Source organism: Amblyraja radiata, chromosome 5 (assembly GCF_010909765.2).
Source record: "Amblyraja radiata isolate CabotCenter1 chromosome 5, sAmbRad1.1.pri, whole genome shotgun sequence".
Taxonomy (NCBI): domain Eukaryota; kingdom Metazoa; phylum Chordata; class Chondrichthyes; order Rajiformes; family Rajidae; genus Amblyraja; species Amblyraja radiata.
The window spans coordinates 91,910,386-91,932,471 of NC_045960.1; the positions used below are offsets into that span (position 1 = coordinate 91,910,386).

At 43.6% G+C, this 22,086-nt stretch overlaps 1 protein-coding gene across 4 annotated transcripts in view; it reads left to right on the forward strand.

Moving 5' to 3' along the window:
- The window catches only part of sipa1l2 (signal induced proliferation associated 1 like 2), a 463,054-nt gene that overhangs the window by 388,834 nt on the left and 52,134 nt on the right, over positions 1-22,086 (forward strand). For all 4 annotated transcript variants that reach the window (XM_033021738.1, XM_033021739.1, XM_033021741.1 and 1 more), the window contains one exon: positions 5,206-5,368. In XM_033021738.1, coding sequence (XP_032877629.1) covers positions 5,206-5,368 — 163 coding nt within the window. The remainder of the gene's footprint in view (positions 1-5,205; positions 5,369-22,086) is intronic.

The following is a 22,086-nucleotide window of genomic DNA, read 5'->3' on the forward strand; positions in this document are numbered from 1 at the left end:
CGCTGAGGCGATACCCCCCGGGCGATGTTAAAACCTGTCCCCGCGGCTCAAAGCCCGGGGTAGTCGAAGCAGCCGCTCACCAGACCTGCTGACGCAGCCGCTGGCCCGCGGCCGAACCCCCGGTCTCAGGCCACCGCCACCAGAACTGCCGTCCCAGCCCCCGGAGCATCGTTCCAGCCCCGAGCCGGATCGCCCTCACGTGAGTGCTGCCGCCGTCTCAGCCTCGCGCCAGGCCGCCGCTCCTCCCTCGCGCCAGGCCGCCCCGACTGGGCACCGCCCCTCCCTCAGGCTGGGCCGCCCCGACCGGGCACCGCTCCTTCCTCAGGCTGGGCCGCCCCGACCGGGCGCCGCTCCCCCCTCAGGCTGGGCCGCCCCGACCGGGCACCACTCCTTCCTCAGGCTGGGCCGCCCCGACCGGGCACCGCTCCTTCCTCAGGCTGGGCCGCCCCGACCGGGCACCGCTCCTTCCTCAGGCTGGGCCGCCCCGACCGGGCACCGCTCCTCCCTCGCGCTGGGAACGCCGTACCTCCCCGAGCTCGGCTACTCCGACGGGAGCACCGTTCCTTCCTCGGGCCGGCCGTCACAGCCCCTCACGAAAGCCCTGTTCCAGCCCCGAGCCGGGCCGTCCTCACGGGAGCGAGCTCAGTGCGAGTCCCGGCGGGCTCTGCCTCCTGAGCCTCGAGGTCGCCAGCTCCGCCAAACCAATGCCATCTAGTTTTAGCCACCCTTGTTAAATAGATGGTAAGATTTAAACTGGTAAGAGAAAAAAATCTCAACAGTGATTTCTACATGGAACCCAGTGAATAAAATTCTGTCGCCATAAAACAAAAGATTTCTCCAAAGTTAACATGCCTTTCTTAAAAAAGATTCCCAAGCAGGAACCTTTTTTTAAACAAGTATCAGTTCACCAAGATCCTCCTCGATTTTATGGTCATATGTGAAGTTGACTGTACTTCCACAGATATATTTTGAGCTTTGTACCCACAGTAAAGTATTTACATAGGTATCATATTTAGGAGATTGTTGCCGATCCGTAGCTATTTTTCAAAAACAATTAATTTCACACTCTTCGTTTCTGCGAATGTGACAAATTTAAGGTTCTGGGAAATGTGTTATTTCACTTTATATTCTTGCAAATAGTAGAATGTCTATATAGATTTTAAAGCCTATGTGTAACTGACAAAATGTGTCCTTGAATGGTATATAGGAGCAATGATTTGCAATTTTAAATGATTTGCCATGTGTCTAAAGTAACCATTCTGAAGGAGAACTGCCAATACCTTTACAAGCTATTTCTCAGACATATAGGTTTGCTGTTTCAACAAAGAAGTTGGAATGAATTTAATGTCTTGAACAGAGGCTCCAAAGTTGCTAGATTTCAAAAGATTCAAAAGTGTTTTATGGTCATATGTCCTGAATATAGTGCAAATACAAAAAGGAAGTCCCAAATCCTTAGTGCAATCAAGGCAGGATATTAGTGCCACCAGCTGATAGTTCTGGAGCCATGTCACCTTATTCTTACTTCTTGGGCACTGGTATTATTGATGACCTTTCAAAGAAGGTGGGAACCTCCGACCTCAGTAATGAGAGGTTGAAGATGTCCGCAAAAAACTCCAGCAGTTGGTCGCGCAAGTTTTGAGAACACGTCCTGGTAAACCATTAAGTCCAGACGCTTTCCGAGAGTTCATCCTCCTCAATGGTTCAATGGTTTCTTTATTGTCGCGTGTACCAGGTACAGTGAAATACATTTTTTGTATACAGCTCAGCAAGACTATCCCCATACATAAGCACAATCGCCCCAGTCGGTACAGAACAGCCCATCGAGTCCATATGCAAGAGGCGCCATTTTATAGTCAGCTACAGCGGGTTAAAATGCGCCTTGCAGCCATCACCTCCTCCATTCCGGTCGTTCGTTCCCCATGGACAAGATACCTGGGGGGCCCACCTTCCACAGCGGGCCTCAAGGGTGCGGAAGGTAAGATCCTCTCCTGGATCCTGTCAACGTGCCCTTTTTCCATGGTCACCGTCTCCTTCCACCCCCTCTAAAGTTCCCGATCCATGGGGTGATCTTGCGGTTGGCTCGCCAGGCTGAGGCCCAGGCTGCTGCAGGCCTCCAGTAGCCCTGTCCATTGTCGAGGTCGTGCCCTGCTTCCTGCCGTCAGTCTGCTTACCGGCCCTCGGCCCATCTTCCTCCTTGCATGAGATGAGCAGAGGCCGGGCTCGGTGGCAACCTTTCCGGGCCCGTTCTCATTGCTGAGGTAGCGAGGCGCGACTCGCCGGGAGGCTACCTTCTGAAGGATCTTCTGACGTCAGCCTCGGTAACTGAGATTGTAATACCATCAGGGGCTATGGAGGCCCAGGAAGACACATCAGTGTTTTCCCTATCAAAGCATGCAGAGAACACAGTGAGCTTGCCCGGCAGTGATGCCTTGCTGTCACATGAGCTGTTGCCTTGTAGGAAGTGATGGTGTGCAACCCCTGCTACAACTATAACCATATAACCATATAACAATTACAGCACGGAAACAGGCCATCTCGGCCCTACAAGTCCGTGCCGAACAACATTTTTCCCTTAGTCCCACCTGCTTGCACTCATACCATAACCCTCCATTCCCTTCTCATCCATATGCCTATCCAATTTATTTTAAATGATACCAACGAACCTGCCGCCACCACTTCCACTGGAAGCTCATTCCACACCGCTACATGTCCATCTCGTCCTCCAGTTTAGAGTGAAAGTCCCTTTTAGCCTTTTTGATGGCTTTATCAAGGTCGTATCTGAATTTATTTTATGAATCGGTGTCACCTGACTTGAATGTCCGAGATCTGGTTCTCAGAAGATTGCGGGCCTCCTGATTCTAAATAAAAATTAACTGCAGAGTTACTTCATGCTATTTGGCTGTTGGAAATATAAGCAGTCCCATGAGATCAAATTGACTTACTTACATTCCCTTTCTGAGGTGACCAATTAGAGTCATAGTCATAGAGTCATGGAGTGATACAGTGTGGAAACAGGCTCTTCGGCCCAACTTGCCCACACCGGCCAACATGTCCCAGCTACACAGGTCCCACCTGCCTGCGTTTGGTCCATATCCCTCCAAACTTGTCCTATCCATGTACCAGTCCAAATGTTTCTTAAACGTTGCAATAGTACCTAACTCAACTACCTCCTCTGGCTGCTCGTTCCATACACCCACCACCCTTTGTGTGAAAAAGTTACCCTTCAGATTGCTATTAAATCGATTCCCCTTCACTTAAACCTATGTCCTCTGGTCCTTGATTCCCCCACACTGGGCAAGAGACTGTGCATCTACCTGATCTATTCCTCTCATGATTTTATACACCTCAATAAGATCACCCCTCATCCTCATGCGCTCCAAGGAATAGAGACCCAGCCTACTCAACCTCACCTTATAACTCAGACCCTCTAGTCCTGACAACATCCTCGTAAATCTTCTCTAAGCCCTTTCAAGTTTGACAATATCTTTCCTATAACATGGTGCCTAAAACTGAACACAATGCTTAAACACAAATACACAAGACCAATAAAATTAGGTTTAGGTTGTAGGATGAAAAATTAGTATTGATGAGTCAGAATACAGGAGGCAGATTGATAATCAGTTGAATGCTGCCAGAACAACACGCTTGCTGTCAACATTAGCAAAACCAAGAAGCTGATTGTTGACTTAAGGAAGGGATCCTGAAGGTAATCAAGGCCATGAATCTGTCTTCATTGACAGAACAGCAATAGAGTCAAGTTTCAAATTTGTGGATGTACATATCTCTGAAGATCTGTCTTATGCCCAGCACATTGATGCAATCACAAAGAAAGCTTATCAATGTCTTTATTTCCTTAGAAGATTGAGGACATTTGGAATGTTTCCAAATACTTTATCGAACTTCTTCAGATGTACAATAGAAAGCATTAAGGACTAGTTCAATAACTCGAACACCCAGGAACGAAGGAGGCTGCAGAAAGTAGTAGACATTGCCTGGTCCATCGTGGGTATTGACCTGCCCACCATCAAAGAGATTTACAGGAGGCGCTGCCTCAAAAAAACAGCTAATATCATCAAAGACCCACACCACCCTGGTCACACTCTTATTTTGTTACTACCATTGAGGAAAGGGGCACAGGAGCCATGACCCCCAGGATCAAGAACTGTTTCTTCTCAGCAACCATCAGACTCTGAACACAGCACAATATTACCACAATATTAGCAAAACCTATGTACTATTATGGTCCGGTTGCCTGGCATTACTGATTATTAATTCATTGTATTATTGATTATATTTTTATTTGTATTGTGTGGTATTGTGTTAATGGGTCTGTGAAGCTGCATCAAGTAAATTAATTGTTCCATTGCTGGTATGTATGGCAATTAAACACTTTTGACGCTCTTGAAGTTACTAGTTAGCAATTTTTATTATTGCATGAGATGGTAGAATTTCTACATTTGCACTTGATTGCATTGCATGTTTTAGTGTAAGACACTATCCTGTGGTCTTAGTGTAAATTGTTTATCAGTCTTTTATAGTCATGGGTATTCTACCTTGGTGTTATGCTTCACCATGGAGTGTCTCGTGTTTTAAGAGATGACCACTTGAAGTTCATGTGTTTTTGATCCCAGCCACCTCCCACCAACACACATGTTGTATGACATTCAACACCTCATTGTTTTTGTTGTTTCTATACCTCAGCTGTTGTTGTTCTCCGTACTGGGATATTGCCCGGTAATCTATCCCACCCCATCAACCACTACCCAGTCACACGAGACGATTGCCTCACAATGACCTATGTCTATCATCCCGAGGATCAGTCACTTCACTGTTACTGAATGCATCCCTTCCCTGTCCCTGAGAAGTAGTGCCTTTTGTTTTGGTAAGTGATGTAAAGAATAGTGATACAGACACAAGATAAATAACAGGCTAAAACTGAAAAATAATTGCAATAGGATCCTTAATGTACCAGAATAATGCTAGACTTCCTTAAAACCAATTCAAATCAACTGCAAAATATATCTTTTTAATATGTTTTCTTGAATTGTGCAGTGCTTTGTCAAGTTAACTCTTTATCTGATAAATGAATTAATTTTGTCTTGATAAAGCACTGCACTTCTGTATGCGAATGGCATTGTTCAAAATCTACAACCATTAAGCACCAGTATGTATCAACGTGTTGCTTTTCATCTTTTCTTGCTCCAGGAGGTTGTACGGTGATGTAACAGAAATAACTGGTTCCAGTCAACATCAGGCCTTGGTACAGGATTTGAGCCCTCTCAGTAAATCCCAGCAAACCTTCACCAAAGAAGAGTTTCTGAAGCTGATGCTGCCAGACAGCCCTCCTTTGGAGCAGAGGAGGAGGAAGGTTAGCCAAGTCTTTAGTCTGTACACCTGTCAGGGTTAATTCATGAGATGCGTCCACTGGTATTTTAACAAAACTCCAGCTGACAGAGAACAAAATGCTGAACATCGCGAGTTAGAGCAATTAATGTTCTTCTAAAACCACTCCCAACAGGGCATCCAGGTTGCAATCCAAAATGCTGGCATGTCCAACCCTCCAGAATAAACCAGGCCACTATACTGATGAACGTATTTTGATTTCCATTTTATAAAAACTCAGCCTGATGCCTGGAATTGAAATCTATTTGGGGTTGTATTAATTTATTTTAAATGCCCTCTAATTATGCAAAATGTTATTTGTTTCTTGTTTCTTGCTTTAAAAAATCTGCAAAATAGATTGTTGTGACCCAGTGTTTGATGCCTTTGTATGTTAATAGGGGATGGCTGCTGTCTGAAATTATTTTCTACTCATTGAGTGATAGGATTGCACCTTCGATTTGTGCTGCTCCTGTCAATGTGGGTTTTCAATTAAATCTATCAAGTATTGTAAATGGACGCATAGAACAGATGAGATGTATGGGACAGTTTACCATTAACTTGCATTTACATTACTCATTTATATCATTAAAAAGTCCTAAAGAGCTTCATAGGAGGATATAGAGACAAACAAAATGTGTCAGGTTATATTAGACATATTGGGGCAGGTGACCGAATGCCTGGTCAATGAGCAACATTTCTGTGAGATTTTAAATCTACAAATAACGATGAAACCCCCTCAAGTTCAAGTTCAAGTGAGTTTATTGTCATGTGTCCCTGTATAGGACAATGAAATTCTTGCTTTGCTTAAGCACACAGAAAATAGTAGGCATTTACTACAAAACAGATAAATGTGTTACCACCTATCACTTGCTTGGCATTGTCCTGCCCTTGCCTTTCTTCCACTTTCTCCACCCCTACCATCCCACTCCAATCAGTCTGAAGAAGGCTCCCGACCCAAAGCGCCACCTATTCTTGTCTTCCAGTGATGCTGCCTTACCTGCTGCCTTACTTTGTGCTTTTTAAAAAAAATAAACCAGCATCTGCATCCCTTGTGTCTATGTTTATTAGGCCCTTACTTGCCAGAGTTTAGAAGAATGAGTGGAGATCTCATTAAAATATAGATAACTGTAGGGGCTAAAACTAGGGATCACAGTTTCAGAAAGCAGGACAAGACATTTAGGACTGAGGGAGGAGACATTCCTGCTCTTGGAGGTTCATGATCCTATCAAATTTTCTACCACAGATGGTTGTGGAGGACGTCATTAAATATATTTAAGATAGAGCAGCAAAGAGTAGGTGAACGGCTGAAAGGCCACACTATTTACTTTTGCTGAGAAGTTAAAGGATTCAGTCACAAACATGCAGGAGGTTTGATTTGTTCTGAATGAGTTGTTTGAAGATGTAACCAAAAAAGGTTGATGAGGGCAGAGCTGTAGACGTATATATGGATTTCAACAAGGTATTCAACAATGTTCCACAATGTAGGCTGCTCTGGGAGATTAGAGTGCATGGGATCCAAGGAGATATAGCTGAATGGATAGAAAAATGGCTTAATGGGAAGAGGCAGAGGGTGATGGTGGAAGGTTACTTTTCGGATTGGAGGACTGTGACTAGTGGTGTGCCTCAGGGTTCGGTGCTGGGCCCATTACCATTTGTCATCTGTTTCAATGATTTGGATGAGAATGCATATGGCATGATTAGCAAGTTTGCAGGTGACACAAAAGTGTGTGGTACTGTAGATAGTGAAAATTGGTATTAAAAAATTGCAGCAGGATCTTGATCGGTTGGGCAGGTGGACTGTGGAATAGTTGATGGAATTTAAGACAGGGAAGTGTGAGGTGTTGCATTTTGGAAGCACTAACATTGGCAGAGCCTACACAGTGAACAATAGGGCTCTGGGTGGGGGGGGGGGGGGGGGTGCAGGTAAATAGTTCCTTGAAAGTGGCAACACAAGCAGATAGGGTGGTGAAAAAGGCTCTTGGCACATTGGCCTTCATCAGCCAGAATATTGAGTATAGAGGTCAGGAGGCCATATTGCAGTTATATAAGACGTTGGTGAGGCCAACGTGTTTTATTGTGTTCAGTTTTGGGCACCATGTTATAGGAAACACGTCAAGCTGGAAAAGATGCAGAGAAGATTTACGAGGATATTGCCAGGACTCGAGGGCCTGAGCTATTGGAAGAGGTTGAGCAGGCTAGGACTTTATCCCTTGGAGTGCAGGAGGATGAAGGGTGATCTTGTAAAGGTGTACAAATTCATGAGCGGAATGGATCTGGTAAACGTGCAGTCTCTTGCCCAGAGTAGGGAAATTGAGATGTAGTTTTAAGGTGAGGGGGAAAAAATTTAATAGAAAACTTAAGGGTAACTTTGTTACACAAAGGGTGGTGGGTGTACGGAACGAGCTGCCGAAGGAGGTAGTTGAGGCAGGCACTATTGCAACATTTAAGAAACATTTAGACAGGTACATGGATAGGATAGGTTGAGTGGAATATGGCCAAACACAGGCAGGTGGGACTAGTGTAGATAGGACATGTTGGTGTGGGCATGTTGGGCCAAAAGGATTGTTTCCATGCTGTATGACTATGACTCGATCTTTATCCATGGAAACATTGGTCAGCCTTGTGGACCAAACACTGAGGATTCTTAAAACATAGAAACATAGAAAATAGGTGCAGGAGTAGGCCATTCGGTCCTTCGAGTCAGCACCGCCATTCAATATGATCATGGCTGATCATCCAACTCAGTATCCTGTACCTGCTTTCTCTCCATACCCCCCGATCCCTTTAGCCACAAGGGCCACATCTAACTCACTCTTAAATATAGCCAATGAACTGGCCTCAAATAGAATAGAATAGAAATAATTTTATTGCCACACAACCAAGGTCGGTGGTATTTGGGTTGCCAGCAGCGGTACAATAATAAAGAACACAACCACATTAACATTTTACACAAACATCCACCACAGCATTCATCACTGTGGTGGAAGGCACAGAGCTTGGCCAGTCCTCCTCCATTTTCCCCCGTGGTCGGGACCTCCACCCTCCACAGCCGTTGCTGCGGGCGTCCAGATGGTAAGGGACAAAGTCAAAGTCAAGGTGAGTCCAGGATTGGCTCTTCCCAACCAGAGACCGCGGCTTCAGGCTGGTGTAGGCCGCAGGCCGGCGGTCAAAGTTTTAAAGTACCTGCCGTGTCGCAGCCGGAAGCACCACAGTCTGCAGGGCCGGCGGTCGAAGCTCCCCTCCTGGGGTGATGTTAAGTCCATACCGCGCCCGCGGTAGAAGATGGCCGCGGGCCGGCGGTGGAGGCTTCTTCCACCCGGGTCCCCATCGTGAGATCCCGGGCTGTGGACGCCGCACCAGCTGGAGTTCTGCAGACCGCTGCTTCAGGCTGCCGGCTGCCGCGGACCAGCGTAACGGAGCGCTCCCCTCCAGCGAGGTCTCACCCGCTCCACGCCGAGAGTCCACGCTGCGCCCGCCGCTGAAGCTCCGGGCGCGTCTCCGGGAAAGTCGGCGCCGATCCATGCTGTTAGGCCACGGGGGAGGCGGCCTGAAAAAGTCGCCTCTCCATGGAAGAGGCGGCCGAAACGGTTTCCCTCTTACCCCCCCACACCACCCCCCACACATAACACACAAAGAAACATTAAAAACACACTTTTAAACATACTAAAAAAATAAAAAAAGTTGAAAAAAGACGGACACGCTGCCGACAGGCGCTGCCAGTGCAGCGCCCCCAACAGAGTTGTCTGTTCTGTGGCAGAGAATTCCACAGATTCACCACTCTCTGTGTGAATTTTTTTTTTTTCATCTGGGTCCTAAAAGACTTCCCCCTTATCCTTAAACTGTGACCCCTTGTTCTGGACTTCCCCAATGTATCCCCTGATATAGAAGATCGGGAACAATCTTCCTGCATCTAGCCTGTCCAACCCCTTAAGAACTTTGTAAGTTTCTATAAGATCCCCCCTCAATCTTCTAAATTCTAGCGAGTACAAGCCGTGTCTATCCAGTCTTTCTTCATATGAAAGTCCTGACATCCCAGGAATCAGTCTGGTGAACCTTCTCTGTACTCCCTCTATGGCAAGAACATATTTCCTCCGATTAGGAGACCAAAACTGTACGCAATACTCCAGGTATGGTCTCACCAAGGCCCTGTACAACTGCAGTAGAACCTCCCTGCTCCTATACTCAAATCCTTTTGCTATGAATGCTAACATACCATTCGCTTTCTTCACTACCTGCTGCACCTGCATGCCTACTTTCAATGACTGATGTACCATGACACCCAGGTCTCGTTGCATCTCCCCTTTTCCTAATCGGCCACCATTGGGAAAGTGGGATAGAGGGGTAAATCAGGGGTTGCAAATAAAATGCCACAATTAAGAGATTAATAAGTATCCTCCTTGGAAGTTTAGTGCCCAATGGACCTGTGGTGAAACTGTCAGCAGTTCATTGCCAGCAGGAAATATGGAAAGGCTATAAGAGGATTGGAGCATTCAATGAATGCATTCTCATAGGCTGCAAACCTCAGTGCACAGGGGATGCATCAGCCCCCAAGTGTTAATCTGACCAGAATATAGACCATCCTGTGCTCTCTGCCACGATCACACTGACGACACTTACCATTACAGTTGTGCGAATGGGATAGGCTCTGTTCTGGCAGTCTTTGTGGACCATCAGCAGCAGCAGATGCATGGTTCCCTAAAATCAATGAGTCAGGAGAACGGTGTGGTGAAGAAGGTGTTTGGCACACTTATCTTCAATGGAAAGGGTATTGGGTAAAAAAGTCAGCACATCATGATCATGGTGAAGTTGTTGGTGAAACTACACTTGGAGTATTGTGTGTAGTTCTGGTTGCCCAGATGTCATTAAGTTGGCAATGGTGCAAAAGAGATTCACCAGCATGTTACCTGGCTTGCAGGCTTGAGTTGTAGAGAGCGAGGTTGGTTAGGCTGCGACTTTTTCTTTGGAGCGTCGGATAGTGAAGGGTGACCTTATGGAGCCGTACAAGTTCATGAGGGGCATGGATGCAGCGAATGCTCGCAATCTTTTACCCAGGGTACATGATTCAAAAGCTAAAGAGCACAGGCTTAAGGTTTGAGGGAGGGATTTAAGAGGGACCTCATGGGAACTGCCAGAGGAAGCTACAGAAGTGAATACTACTATGACTTAAAATTCATTTGGATAGATACATGGAGCTAAGAGAGATATGTGCCAAATGGGGCTCAGTATGCCAACTTGGTTGACAAGGACAAGGTGGGCCAAAGGGCGTATTTCTGTGCTGTTCAGCTCTATGACTGTTAGAACATATGGATATCCTATGTCTTATGAATATCAATGTGTACTGCCTCTTCTACACTGGCTGCATCACCATTTTCCTTCCCCTCCTCCACTTCATCATCATCATCATCCAAAGAGTGAATTTCCTTTGTGCTCTAGTCTTGTATTACATACGCGGGCCACCACTATCCGTGACATTCAATTGAGACACTCCTCTGGACTAGTAAAGGGATCTTAAAAGGACATTCAAGCTTCTGACAACTTGCTCAATATGTTTCAGGTGTACAGTTGTTTGTAACCTTAACAATGGACCTCCCAGTTATCCAGCTCCAAATCTGGTGAGAGGTTTGAAGCCATCAATGAAGCTGTAGTGTAAGGGAGGATGGAATCATGACAGCTGCCTGAGTACCCTGCATATACCTGTGTAGAGATATTCTTGTGATTGCATGTCAGCTGAATGCTAGTGGATTGTCGAGTTCTTTGCGTACCTATAAAAACATTCCCAACTAGAAGCACTGGATGAACCAGAGAATTGTAATCTGCTGAGGTCTAGATCTGTGGCGTATAGGTCTGGTGATCCAGATTAATTCATTTAGTTCAGGTATAATTCCCTAAAGGTCATCGTGAGTGTCATTTTGGACTGAGCTGGAGTCACAGAAGGATACTTGAGCTGGTGGATGAGCTTGACAACTGCAGCACGAATTTCATGCTATCACCTCCTGCAAAGCGAAACCGGGTAATACAAGTGGGAATATTTTAATACTACCATGAGGATGCTGTTCATAGAATACAGCTTGGTGTTCAACACAATCATCCCCTCCATCCACATCACCAAACTCCAAGACTTCGACATCTGTACCTCCCTTTGTAACTGGACCCTTGACTTCCTCATCGGCCGACCTTAATCAGTGCAGATCAACAACAACATCTCCTCACTAACCATCAACACAAATCCACCTTAGGGCTGTGTGCTTACCCTCCTGCTCTATTCTCTTTATACCCATGACCATATGGATAAGCGCTGCTCCAATGCCATCTATAGATTTAACAACAGCGCCACTGTTGTTGGCTGAATCAAAAGAGAGAGAGAGTAATTGAGTGATGTAGTAACCTCTCACTCATCTCCAACAAAACCGAGGAACTAATTACTGACTTCAGAAAAGGGAAGTATGAAGACCATGTGCCAGTTTTCATTGGTGGGTTGGCAATGGAGAGACTGGCTTCAAATTCCCAGTCTGTCATGGGAACAGCTTTCCCCACCATCTAATGCATTAACATGAGGCAGTGTCCTGAAGGGGGCATCTATCATCAAGGATCTCATTCATCCAGACCATGCCCTCTTGCTGCTTCAGTCAAGCAGGAGGTACAGAAGCCTGAAGTCCCACACTACCAGATTCAGAAACAACTATTTTCCAATGGCCATCAGGTTCTTGAATCAACCTGCACAACCTTAACCCTACTTGTACAACAGAGCACCACAGTCCATCTCTTGTACTATGATGGACTTGTTTTCTAAATATTGTTTTTTCACTGTCTTTCTCTTTTAATTTCTTATGGAATGTGTGTATAATGAATGTTTTTGGTGTTTTCTTTGTCTGGGTACCCGTGATGTTGCTGCAAACAAAAGGATTTTCATTGTACCTGGATCTCAGAATACTTGTGCATGTGACAATGAACCTCAGATGATTCAACTTGATATGACTATCCATAACTGCATCTCACCTTATGAAGAAATATATACTAATAATTGAGATGCAAATGAAAAAAATATATATTTGAAAAGTTAGTCCTGCCCCTAAAAAGATCAGGACTATAGTGACCAAGATATCTCAAAATCACTGTAGCCACTGCATATAGACCAATGTCCATATTTGGATGAACCATCAGCAGTATGCAGAATTCATTACTTTAAAAAAAAATACACTCATACAGACAACCATGAACGACATGCACTTAAAATAGTCATCATTATGGCTTTTATCGTATTCCCTGAGGTTAATGCAGATGAGACTAAACTAGACAGGCTTCATTGGGATTGCCCTGTGGAAATCTTCCAAGTTTAACATGGATGCACAGTTTGTACATGTTGTAAATATACTCCTGACTCATCCTTATACATAGAGTAAATCTACCTTCTTCAAAACTGAAGGACAAACTGAAGAATAGTGACTTTATCACCAACTTGATAATTTGTCATTAAGACTGTCCTCTCAGTAAACCTTCTCCTGTGATCTAAATCTGAAAGATATGAATTCTGGTCACTTACCAATGTATGATCATATCAATGTTTGGATATCTTAAGATCAATATCCAAAATGACTCCAGGTCCTTCTCCTATCTCACAGCTTTTACTGGGTCCCAGGGTTAGAGTTTTCCAGACACAGGTTCAAAATGCTGCACAATCACCTTAAGCCTGTTATGGTGATGTTCACCCCACCCAAGCTGTTTAAGTTGATCTGTTAACTGCATTTAATCTTAGCAACTATGCAACATTTTGTCTTGTTCAAACATCTGAATAGTTTGATTACTGCCCTTTGCAACACCATTGTAATAATGAACAACAGTGGTCCCAGAGCAGTGTTATTCAAGAGTCCCCTCATGAGATCTATAACTCTGTGTCTCTGACACTGAAACCTGTTGCCTATCATTTTAGCTTCCAATACCTTACAATGTAATATGTGGAACTTCATCAAAGGCTTCTGCAATTAAAATACAAAACACCATTGAATAGAGATCATTATTCAGTTTGACTTGATCAAGTCAGTGATCATAATCCCCATTTAGTAATGCCATTTGAGATTACCCATCTCATGCCCTATATAATGGATTTCTACATCTCCCTTAAAGACATTTTAAGCAAGCTAAAAATTCTCGAAGTATGATTTGTGTTTTCCACTGAAAGATTGGGATTACACAACCTTTCCGCGTTTACGAAATAAAAATCCAAAGAAAGGTCTTGTAGTTCTCATAACCACCAATAATTTGTTTTTCATGTTGATTGATAGATAATAATTGGTCAGGACACTCTAGATTTTGAGCTGTAGTGTTTGGATTAGGGTGTACTCCTGTAACCTCCAATTATGCAGGGGAAAATATAGCTGCAAAAGGACAGCTGCTGACTGGTCCTCACAGAGCTAATAAGTATGGAATCCAGTAGGTCTCTTTAGATACAATGGCAGCTGCTTCGATAGTTTTGAACAGCTTGGTCCTGGTAAGACCAACCTTGATGTAACTTCCATCGATCATTTTCAATTCCACCCTTGAATGGCACCTTAGTTGTACGTTCAATGGCAAAAACTGAAATGCAGCGGCAAGGGAGAGAGAGGATCATTATAAAAATAAATATACCAGGGAATAACAGGAAGAAAAATGTTTGAACTCGACCAAGCCCGGCTTTGGAGGGGTCAGGAAACTGGGTGACTGTGATCGCTGTTATTGTCAGCAAGCACATCTTAATGATCTGACCCTGTGGCCTGGCTCAATTTGCATTCCATGTAGAGACAATTTAATGACTGTCTGCAAATCACAAAATGCAATTACACGCAAAGGAATAATCCTGCCTTCTTCACCTGATACTATTTAATTTCTTTAAATATTTATTTAAATTGCTTGCTTGTATATTTTCTACTGTAGCTACACATCATTTTAAGTAAATGATCAGCTTTGAATATATTGCAAAAATGCCACACATTTCCACAGTAACTAAAAGTAGTTTTCTCTGTACATAAGAAAAACATCTGTGCATCTTCTTCTAGCATTTAGGGAATTTTAGAGATGAGGAAGTTTATTTTAAGTTACAATTTTGTTTTATAGCATTCCATAATTCCTAGACATTAATATTTGCAAATCGAACTCTATTTATCCTCTATGCTGACAGTGATTTTGTGCATCCTAGGTAGCTGATTTTGAAATTATCCAATTGTCTAGTAGTCACCCAATCTCCAGTAAAGTTCTCCATAATGGCATCTGTGTGTATGTGCCTGGTAATCTCTCTTTTAATATATGCAGTGCTTATCTTGAGATCACGACCTCTTGTCATTCCTTTTGCCTTTTCTGCATCACAACCTTTTCCTTGCACAGGCATTTACCTATTTTGTCAGCTGCCTGTATCAAGGGTTATTTGCTAATAAAACCATTAGGCAGCAGTTTTTGTCATGAATATTCTGTGGACATTTTCAATCATTATCAATTCACTCAACATTGGTCTTTATCAACATTGCCTCATTTGGATATGTTTCTACAGCTAATGTAAAGGACCTGACTGTACTTTCCCTTCTCTTATTTTCTAACGTTTTAAACTGAAGGTATTTACAAATTGAGTAAAGTTTCAAGTCCTATTGATATTTACAATGAATACATGGAAGGTCTTGCATTTCTGTAGCATTTATCATGACAATCCAAACTACCCTGCAGTAAGTGGAATACTTTTTAATGAGCTGTTGTTATGGTGACGTAGGAAACACCACTATTTGTTTTGATATTTATTCATTCAATGGGTGTCACTGGTAATATCAGTGTTTCATGTCACGAAGTCACTCACGTGACTCCGAAGTAAAATGGAAGTAATAGTTTAGAGTCAATCACATCGGTCAGTCTGTTGTCACATAGACATCGGACTGGCGAGTGAGTGCAGATTTCTTTCTTCCCAATAACCCTTTCTGGCTTAAGCCCTCCCTTCACCACCTCCAGTTTAAATTCCATTTGGTATATTTTGGAGGACCAAGAAACCAAGAACCAAGAACCAAGATTTCCTTCCCTAGTGAACCAAATGGATTTTAATGACAAACCTATAGCTTCCTTATCAATACTGGCTTATTAAATACGGATTTATTTAATTGTTAAACTCATTCTCCAGCTGCTGTGGTGGAATTTGAACTGGCCAGAATGCCAGGATATCCTAGAATTACACTGGCACGAACAAGAGGATAAAGAGTCTCGACCCGAAATGTCATACATTCCTTCTCTCCAGAGATACTGCCTGTCTTGCTGAGTTACTGCAGCATTTGTGTCTATCTTCGTTGTAAACCAGCATCTGCAGCTCCTTCCTACACAACAGGATATTCAAAACAAGTTAATCTGTTTTAGTAGTACTAGATAAAGGATAAATATTGACATCAATACCAAAGATTGTTCCCACGCTCAACTAATCCCAACAGTGGAACCTCTTACAGTGTCGAGCTCAGTCAGTGCTGTGCAGAGGAACATCCTTACTCTTTTGCACTCAAATCTTGAGAGTTAACCTCGGTCATAAGAATGAGGTGAGGCACAACTAGCTGTAAATAATTTCCACTGATATTTCCAGGACTTGGGCAGTCTTATTAATGGTTGTCATGTCATGCGTCTATATGGGGGCCCAAGCAAAGATCATGGGCCCAAGAAAGGGAGTAAAGGGGGCAGAATCGGATGGACCAGACGCTGAACCATCGGGATTTCTGAAAAATCATATACCTGATTATTAGACTTTACAGTAATTGTTTAAATGGAAAACAAAATTACTGAATGTGTGCAGGAGAAACATTTAATCTTGAATTTTGTGTTGCCTGATTAATATCAGTTTGAGAATTATTGTCACTTATTTTGCTTAGTGTTTGACTTTCATAATTTTTTTATCTTTCACCCTCCACTGTTTAACTGAGTTAGGGTGGGGTGTTAATTAAATTGAACATAGTCACGAAATGCTGGAGTAACTCCAGCATTTTGTGCCTATCTTCAGTTTAAACCAGCATCTGCAGTTCCTACTGTTAATTAAATTGATTTGATGATGAGCGTTAGGAAGCTGTAATATAGGGCACTTGGGGTTACTTGGAAGCACTTGATAAAATAGGCTGGTCAGCATGGTTTTCTTAAGGAGATATCTTGCCTGATAAATCTATTACATTTTTTTTGAGGAAGTAACAAGCAGAATAGACAAAGGAGTCAATGGATGTTGTTTACCTGGATTTTTGAAGGCCTTTGATAAAGCCCACATGTGAGGCTGCCAAACAAGATAGGACCCCGTGGTAAGATAAGACAAGGTACTAAAGTGGATAGAAGAGTGGCTGACTGGAAGAAGGCAAAGAGTGGGAATAAAGGGAGCCTCTCCTGGTTGGCTGCCGGTGACTAGCGGTGTACTGCAGGGTCGGTGTTGGGTCCGCTACTTTTCACGTTGTATGTTAATGACCTGGATGGTGGAAATTAGAATATTGTGGGCTGTCTCGAGCCCCATATCAGAGGAGGCATGGGAGAGGGTCTAGGTGCAGCCTCAGAATAAAAAGGCGTACATTTGGAATGGAGATGAGGAGGAATTTCTTGAGCCAGAGGGTGGTGAATTTGTGGAATTCATTGCCACAGATGGCTGTGGAGGCCAAGTCATTGGGTATTTTTAAAATGGAGATTGACAGGTTCTTCATTAATAAGGACATCAAAGTTTATGGGAGAAGGTGGGAGAATGGTGTTGAGAGGCAAAAATAGATCAGCCATGATCGAATGGCGGAGCAGACTCGATGAGCCGAATGGCCTAATTCTGTTCCTATGTCTTATAATATGTCACGTCTACCTCAATGATAGCATTCCACTATTTATTTCATAAGATGATCGATTCAAGTTCCACCCTAGAGAAAGGTATTTACTTTTCAAAAATATATTTTGGGAAATAAATTTGTAAATGCCATTCCTTTTCCATTTGTATGTGACATTGGTATGTTGCCATCCTCAGTACGCACCATATAATTCCATTAATATTGAGTCCACATGATATCAATTTCAGTTGTCATACATTTGAAGATAAGGTTGAAGGTTGAAGACACAGTTTTCAGTGCGCAGTGGTGGGTGGGCCTTAAACAGTGACATTTCACACAGGACCTTTGTGGCAGCTGCACAAAGCTTCACACCATTCCTCAGCATGCAGACCTTGGAATGTGCCAGTGAGCAGTATTCAGTCACAGACAGATCTTTGCACTGGAAGACCAGCAAGTTTCTGGCTGTTTAGAGGGCATCTTGCACCTTGTTAGAAAACCTCCAGCAGACCTTGGTGTTTGTCTCAGCATGTGTGTCTGAGAATAGCTTGCAAAGCACAGAGTTACTTCAACACAAACTTTAACAAACACCACAGCACCCCTTCCAGATTTTCTTGGCAACCATCCGTTCCAGAAAGAGATGGGGAAGGGTTTCATCCCCACCACAGCTTCTGCAGAGGTAGCACGCAGTGGTGCTGAGACTCCAGCCGTGCAGTGAGAATCTGACCGCCAGAACTCTTCTCACCATCAGCAAAGCAAAGTCTGTGCTGAAAGTTCCAGTGATACCAATTCTTTTTTTTCAAAAGTAAACATTCTTCATTAAAAATATAGAAAGCCCAAACCTAATACAATCAAGACCTATGTATAAACAAAAAACTGCAGATGCTGGTTTATATCAAAGATAGACACAAACTACTGGAGTAACTCAGCGAGTCAGATAGCATCCCTGGAGAAAAAGGATAGGTAACGCTTCAGGTCAGTTCTTCAGAGATACTCCAGAGATACTGCCTAACCTGCTGAGTTATGCTAGCACTTTGTGTCTACAATCTTGACCCATCATCATCTTTGTTCTCTGTAATAAAGCAGTTCAGTCCACTTACAATGTGACAGTGTCATTAATGTTTCATCCCTGAATATTCCATTGGTGACGTTTGAGAGGCTATTACACAGGGGCCATGCCACTCAGTGTTGATTGGAGGCAGGACCCTAAACTATGTCCCTTCCCCACAAGACATTGCACTGGCTGGACCGAGCTTCAGTGCATGCCTACACGATGGAATGTAGCAGTTGGCAGCATTCCCTTACAGACATCTCCTTGAACTAGAAGATTGAGCACGTTTCGGGCAGCTCAAAGCGCATCTTTCACCAAGATGATGATCTTCCAGCAGAAGTCATCGTTTATCTCAGTGTGCATTCCAGTGAACAGCCGCTAGATCACAAGAGTCCTGCACAAGGCAGTTGCTCAGGAAGAACAGCTCACAACGACCACTGCATCCCCTTCAGACATTGGCAAAAATACGGTCACTAAGAGGTGGTTGATCTATCTCATCATAAGACAGGTACCTTGAAGGAAGCATTCAATTGTATTGAGACTCTGGCAACTGATGAAAGCCCTTCCCTCCTCCAGAAAAACAAAGTCTTGGTGATTGAGACTTCAGGCAGGTGACTTTGTGCCAAACCACAACATCCACCATCTTCTCATTTCGAACTTTAAGGTCATTCCGTATATTCCAATGCCTGTCCTTTCTGTCGAAAATTTTCTGTGAGGGACAGCAGGTGCAATACAGTTCAAATTAATGGAGTGTTGAATGGCAACAAAGCCAGGCCCATCCTTCTCAATGCCAGAGATAGATCCTCAGCACATAGTTTAGAATATGCAGATAAAGTGTAGAAATAGGCCCTTCAGCCCACTGAGTCCATGCTGACCAACGATCACCCCATACACTAACCTACACACACTTGGCACACTCTTTACAACTTAGCAAAGCCAATTAACTTGCTAACCTGTACATCTTTAAAGTAAACCGGAGCACCTGGAGAAAGCTCACGCGGTCACGGGGAAAACGCACAAATTCCGTGCAGACAGCACCTGTAGTCAGGGATCGAACCTGGGACTCTGACACTGTAATGCAACAACTCTATCACTGCGCCACCATGCTGCCCCAGGTGATGTGTTGACACTTACTTTTTGCCTGCTCGGGCTCGATGTGCAGGCTGATGCTGCCACTTACAAAGGTGATAAGGACTACATTAATAATAATAATAATAATACATTTTATTTATGGGCGCCTTTCAAGAGTCTCAAGGATACCTTACAAAAATTTAGCAGGTAGAGGAAAAATATGTAAGGGGAATGAAATAAATAGTAGAGACATGACTAGTACACAAAGTAAAGACAGAATTCAATTCAAAACACAATATGAGGCAATTAATGCACAGATGAAAAGGGAGGGGGACGTGGGGCTAAGGATAGGCAGAGGTGAAGAGATGGGTCTTGAGGCGGGACTGGAAGATGGTGAGGGACACGGAATTGCGGATCAGTTGGGGGAGGGAGTTCCAGAGCCTGGGAGCTGCCCTGGAGAAGGCTCTATCCCCAAAACTGCGGAGGTTGGACTTGTGGATGGAGAGGAGACCGGCTGATGTGGATCTGAGGGACCGTGAGGGTTGGTAGGGGGAGAGGAGGTCAGTGAGATATGGGGGGGCCAGATGGTGGAGGGCTTTGTAGGTGAGGATCAGGATTTTGTAGGTGATCCGGTGGGAGATGGGAAGCCAGTGAAGTTGTTTGAGGACTGGAGTGATGTGATGCCAAGATTCGGTGTGGGTGATGAGTCGGGCGGCTGCGTTCTGGACCAGTTGGAGTCGGTTGATGTAGGTGGAGCTGATGCCAAGGAGAAGTGAGTTGCAATAGTCCAGTCAGGAGGAGATGAAGGCATGGATGAATCTTTCAGCAGCGGGAGGTGTGAGAGAGGGTCTGAGTTTGGCGATGTTGCGGAGATGAAAGAAGGAGGTTTTAATGACATGGCGGATGTGAGGCTCAAGGGAGAGGGTGGAATCAAAGATCACGCCAAGGTTGCATTGTACATTGGGTACAACTACCTCCTTTCTCTGGAAATCTGCACATTATATCCAGTGGCTGCAATCCATTTTATAATCTCAGATATATATGCAGTAAATACAATCAGTAAAGGTCTTTGCATTCTCTGACAACACATATGCTGATCTTATGTTTCTTCATAAAACAACGCATAAATGAGGTGTTGCGCAAGACCTAGCCTCTTGGTCTTTAGTAACGGCAGCACCAGAGACTGTGGTTCTTCTCCACAGAGCCTTTGCATTGGCTGCACAGAGCTTCAGTGTGTCCCAAAGCATGTATTCCTTGGAGTGTACCAGTTGATAGCATTTGGATACAATCCATTTTTCCTCTTCCAGTGTTGAATCACAGTCCTGTGCATGTAGGCAATGATGCAAGGCACTGTTTCAAAGAAAAGTTAAGTGTTATTCCTCCTTGGAAATCATCTATCTCAGCCAGCATCACTGAAACACATCATCTGGTCATTTATCTGACTGTTTTTTGTTATACTTGCTTTATGCAAATTCAATGTTGTGTGGCATGTATTCCATTTTCTGTAAAGCTTTTAGGGATATCCTGGGGTCATGAAATATATTTCTTATGCATTTTTATTCTCTTTCAAATTTAATTTATTCTGTTGAGCTTTTTTTTTTTTAATGTGTGTCCTTGATCTTTTTGATGTTCATGCTGTTTGAAAGACTTGGTATTAGCAAGTTCCTGTGTGCCCTCAGCAAAGCTGGTGCTTTGGAGAACTGGCACAGTGTGCAGGCTGTTCACCGCTCTCCTACTCACTGCCCATGTTCGATTCTGTGATTAAATCTATCCTTAAATAGAGGGTGGTTGAAAAAGCTGATATCGACTCAAGACACAGATAGATGCTAGCAAGATACCCAACCTTAGATTAAAGCATTCATGGAGGGAGCTAAGGAGCATGTTATCGCACTTGCAGTATGCTGTATAAATCAGAGGGCAAAGTGGCCCATTCTGACGCTAGAAGGATTTTAATGAAAAATGCAACTATTTTTATGGTAGTTCTGTATTTCACAATTCTGGCCCCTCTCCTGCTCCATATCTCGAGGTATTCAGATCTCATAGTCCCTCTTTGAACTTCTCTGACTTCCGCACCTCCATCAAGATCGCCCTCAAATCCAACCTATTTCTTTCAATATTTTCATCAAACATTTTTTTGAGCAGTTTCAGCTGATGAAAATATTGAAAATATTACCACTTTATCCTCTGATTTATGTGTCTTTCCAGCATTTTCAGGTTTTTAGCAAGTGATGTGTTTTGGTTTCACTTCTGTCCCTCTATTTACCGGAGACTTATGTTGAAAGCACGATTAAGAAGCGGATTATTTGAGGGTAAATTGAAAGCCAGCATCATGCAGGGCTTTCATGCAAATCTGTGATATTTTTTCCCAGTCCGTTTATTCTCAGTCGTTTTTTTTCCCCGTGGCCTTGTTCTGAAAGTAGTCCAGTAAACTTATTCTATAAATAGAGAATGCTTCCATCCATTCAAAGAGAACAACAAAATTGAATTTGACCCAGAAAAGATCCTACTGCAGTTAGAGATGTACATTTGACCCAAATAAATGGAAGTTCCCCTTTCCTATCCCGTTTTGAATTGTTCGAAAATTACATATTGATCCAAAAATCTTTGTTCTCAGGACAATAAACCTTACAAGACTGGGAAAAGGAAGGGGGTGGGGGACAGAGATTCAGTGAAAACTTAAACCACTAATCCGAGGTAAACCTGTTGTCAAGGGACTTTTTGAAGTCTACTTCAAAAGGGGAAAGATGCTGCATCAGATAAGCTGAAACAGCAATGAGTGAAATACAAATAAAATGCTACAAACACTCAGCGGGT